The sequence below is a fragment of the Odontomachus brunneus genome, unplaced genomic scaffold, assembly GCF_010583005.1.
Source record: "Odontomachus brunneus isolate Ranch 3 - 2012 unplaced genomic scaffold, Obru_v1 Obru_scaffold_015, whole genome shotgun sequence".
Taxonomy (NCBI): Eukaryota; Metazoa; Arthropoda; class Insecta; order Hymenoptera; family Formicidae; genus Odontomachus; species Odontomachus brunneus.
This window is the reverse complement of record NW_022639465.1, coordinates 851,386-854,409: the sequence shown is the minus strand read 5'-3', so window position 1 is coordinate 854,409 and position 3,024 is coordinate 851,386. Positions and strand designations below refer to the sequence as shown.

At 30.7% G+C, this 3,024-nt stretch overlaps 2 protein-coding genes across 2 annotated transcripts in view; one reads left to right on the top strand and one right to left on the bottom strand.

The window, feature by feature from the left end:
* The window catches only part of LOC116841264 (phosphoserine phosphatase), a 6,086-nt gene extending 3,110 nt beyond the window's left edge, over window positions 1-2,976 (top strand). The window contains exon 7 of the mRNA XM_032808991.1: window positions 2,958-2,976. The gene's annotated coding sequence lies outside the window, so the exon portion shown is untranslated. The remainder of the gene's footprint in view (window positions 1-2,957) is intronic.
* The window catches only part of LOC116841260 (ubiquitin conjugation factor E4 A), a 6,408-nt gene continuing 3,392 nt past the window's right edge, over window positions 9-3,024 (bottom strand). The window contains exons 10-14 of the mRNA XM_032808983.1: window positions 2,195-2,344; window positions 1,679-1,922; window positions 1,447-1,609; window positions 1,165-1,369; window positions 9-519 (exon numbers count right to left, since the gene is read on the bottom strand). Coding sequence (XP_032664874.1) covers window positions 375-519; window positions 1,165-1,369; window positions 1,447-1,609; window positions 1,679-1,922; window positions 2,195-2,344 — 907 coding nt within the window. The 3' untranslated portion in view covers window positions 9-374. The remainder of the gene's footprint in view (window positions 520-1,164; window positions 1,370-1,446; window positions 1,610-1,678; window positions 1,923-2,194; window positions 2,345-3,024) is intronic.

Genomic DNA, 3,024 nt, shown 5'->3' with positions numbered 1-3,024 from the left:
TATATATATATATATATATATATATATATATATATATATATATATAATTCTATTATATAGTTTATACTTGTATAGTTTTTTTATACAAAATTACTATCTATCGTTATGGACAAGTTGAATATCGAGCAATAAGATCTCGATGAAGCTCGATGTAAACAACGATGTATCATCGTATTATGTATTATACTATATATAATACGAACCATTTCTATGTATCGCTTTTCGTGTAAATTAAAATACTAATCTCAAGTCCAAATTTTCTACTCAGTAATGCAGCTTTATCGTTTCTGATACATCATATAATCTGTCAATTCTGAAGACTGTGTATTTGAGTTTCGATATCGTACCATTATAATATAATGATTGACGATAAATTATGAAACAGTATTTTGTATTTTTTCTTGTTTTTTCTGCGAGATCCATTCCTGTATCTTTTGTTGAAGTTCTACATCCGGCTTCACCATGTCCATAGTAAGTGGCGATCGATTGAAAGGATCAGTTTGATCGCTCAGCAAATGCCTGAAATATATTTAGTAAAGTATACTTACGTAAAATTATAAATGCTAAATATACCATTTTTGACGACGAATTCGAGCATAAAAAAACTATAAATAAAAGTAAATAACTAGCGGTTACCATCCACGAAGTGAGTCTCTCACCAATTAATTTTTTGGACCAGTAGATAAACGCATAATAAAATGCATAAAATGCACAATAAAAAATGAGGTACATATAAACAAACGGCTTTATATTCGGCGCATGATCTCTAACAAATTATAATATTCCCAGTAAACACAAAGTATCATCCATATTACAATGTCAGCTCAATTATATGGTACATTATGTAACTGTTACTTTGTTATATAACAAAGTAACAGTTACGTAATATACCATATGATTGAGCTGACATTGTAATGTCGATGATACTTTGTGTTTACTGGGTTATAGAGACTGTAATAAATGGATCATAAATTTACTCTCTAGGTATAACGCTTGATAGGAGATTCTACACGAATATCTCTGTTTTTTAGACAAAATCTGTACAAATATTTTTTACTTTATACACTCCGTTATTTTGACTTTGTTCTTTGTTTTACAATTGATTTATACCATTTTTTTCTACGTTTATATTTACGTAAGCTGAATTTATATAATGATATATACCTTGCTATAGTATGTCGATCGATAGTTATTCGAGACGACGGTAGGATCACAGGATCTGTCATGACGGTTGACATAATCGGGTCGAGGAATTCGTCCGGAATACCTGTCAGAATTTCATCCTCTTCTCGTTTCTGACTCGCGGCTCTTTCCACGCTCTTCGCAAATTGATCCAAATCTCCCAAGATACCCACACCACCAATACGAACTACGACACAATAGATTTTTGTCTTTTCACCCTGCAAGTACAAGTAAATTTGTCGAAAAAGACACACGAGAGCTTACCAAGCACATTATCCGCGAGTTTGAAAAGTTCTGAACTGTAGGAACGTCCATCTTGCGACACGGCTAGTGTAAAGCTCTCACTTTTACTTAAATTAATGTAAATCTCGCATATGTTTAGCACTAAGTTCGCAGGGTTGAATGCATATTCCTTTTGATCGTTCACCTATATTCAAATAGATACAGAATTACGATATCGTTTTCCTGAAGAATACTTTGAACTTTATAAAATTACCTTCAAATTCTTTTTATTCGGCCCTACTAATTGCAGCAGTAAATAATTGAGCATAGAAGCGATACGATCCACCATGGTCGGATGACAAAAGATGGATTTGATTTCATTAGTCAACATTTTTATCGTCTGTATGGTCTTCCTGCCCAAAATGTTGTCGAAGCGAGCGATCATACCAATGTGTTCAAGATAACCAGCTTGTTGATTGCGCTCATTTTGTGGCAGCTTATTCCATTCACCGCTTTCCCTTGTAATTAGGAAAAAACCACAATTAGTGTAAATCTATTATGAATCATTTTAATGATGTATTGCCTATATAACGCAAAAAGTCATTGACTAAATCAAAAACATGCTAATATTTTTATTTTTCATAAAAACATATGTTATAGAAATGTCAAATTGTTTATAGTCACTTTTATATATAATACAAATTAATCTCTCATTTTATTTCAACATTTTTTTCTTTATTTTTGAGATACACCCTTAAAGATGATGCATCGTATGCATTCATGAACATACCTAGCTTGAAGCATCTGTCTTAACTGTGTCATATTCGATAAAGCTTCGTCCAAAAGGAATACAGCGTCGTTCATTAATAGATTGATGAAACGTAGAAATAACGGTGGTTGGACTGCTTCCATGTTGCCCTCTGCCTCTTGAGCTAAAGCACTGATACGTATATTGCAATTAAACAAAGTATCGTGCAGTTTCAACAAAGGTTATTTTTTTTAATTTACACGTGAAAATATGAATTCTCTTTATACTTTATGTTTAAGACTTCTGGCTCCCCGCATTGTCTATTTCTTTTTTATGACGTCAGAAGCGAGAAAATGCATGCTAAAAATTGTTGCGAAATACGTTAAAATAAAAATATATATCCATAAAATAACACTTGCAATCGATTAAACAAATTTGTAAGATATTCCGTGCACTTCCCTTTTGCTCTAACAATCAATAATTTGTCGTAAGTTAACATGACATACAATTCATCCTCTTAACCTATTTCTTCACCTATTTCTATTCAGATTAATTTACAATAAATTATTAATTGTTGTCAATCTGTGAAAGTCAAACTGAACAAAAAAGTCCTCTACCATTTTGCAAATGATCACATAGATTTTTAAATATTAAAGAAACTTGTTACATATATGATTGTATACCATAAATTTTCTTTAATTAATATCTAAAAAATCTATATGGAAATTTACAAAATAGTAAAGGACTTTTTTGTTCAATTTGATTTAATGTATAAGTATACAACGGCAGACGGCGTCACTGCAGCTCATATATATATATATATATATATATATATATATATATATATATATATATATATATATATATATATA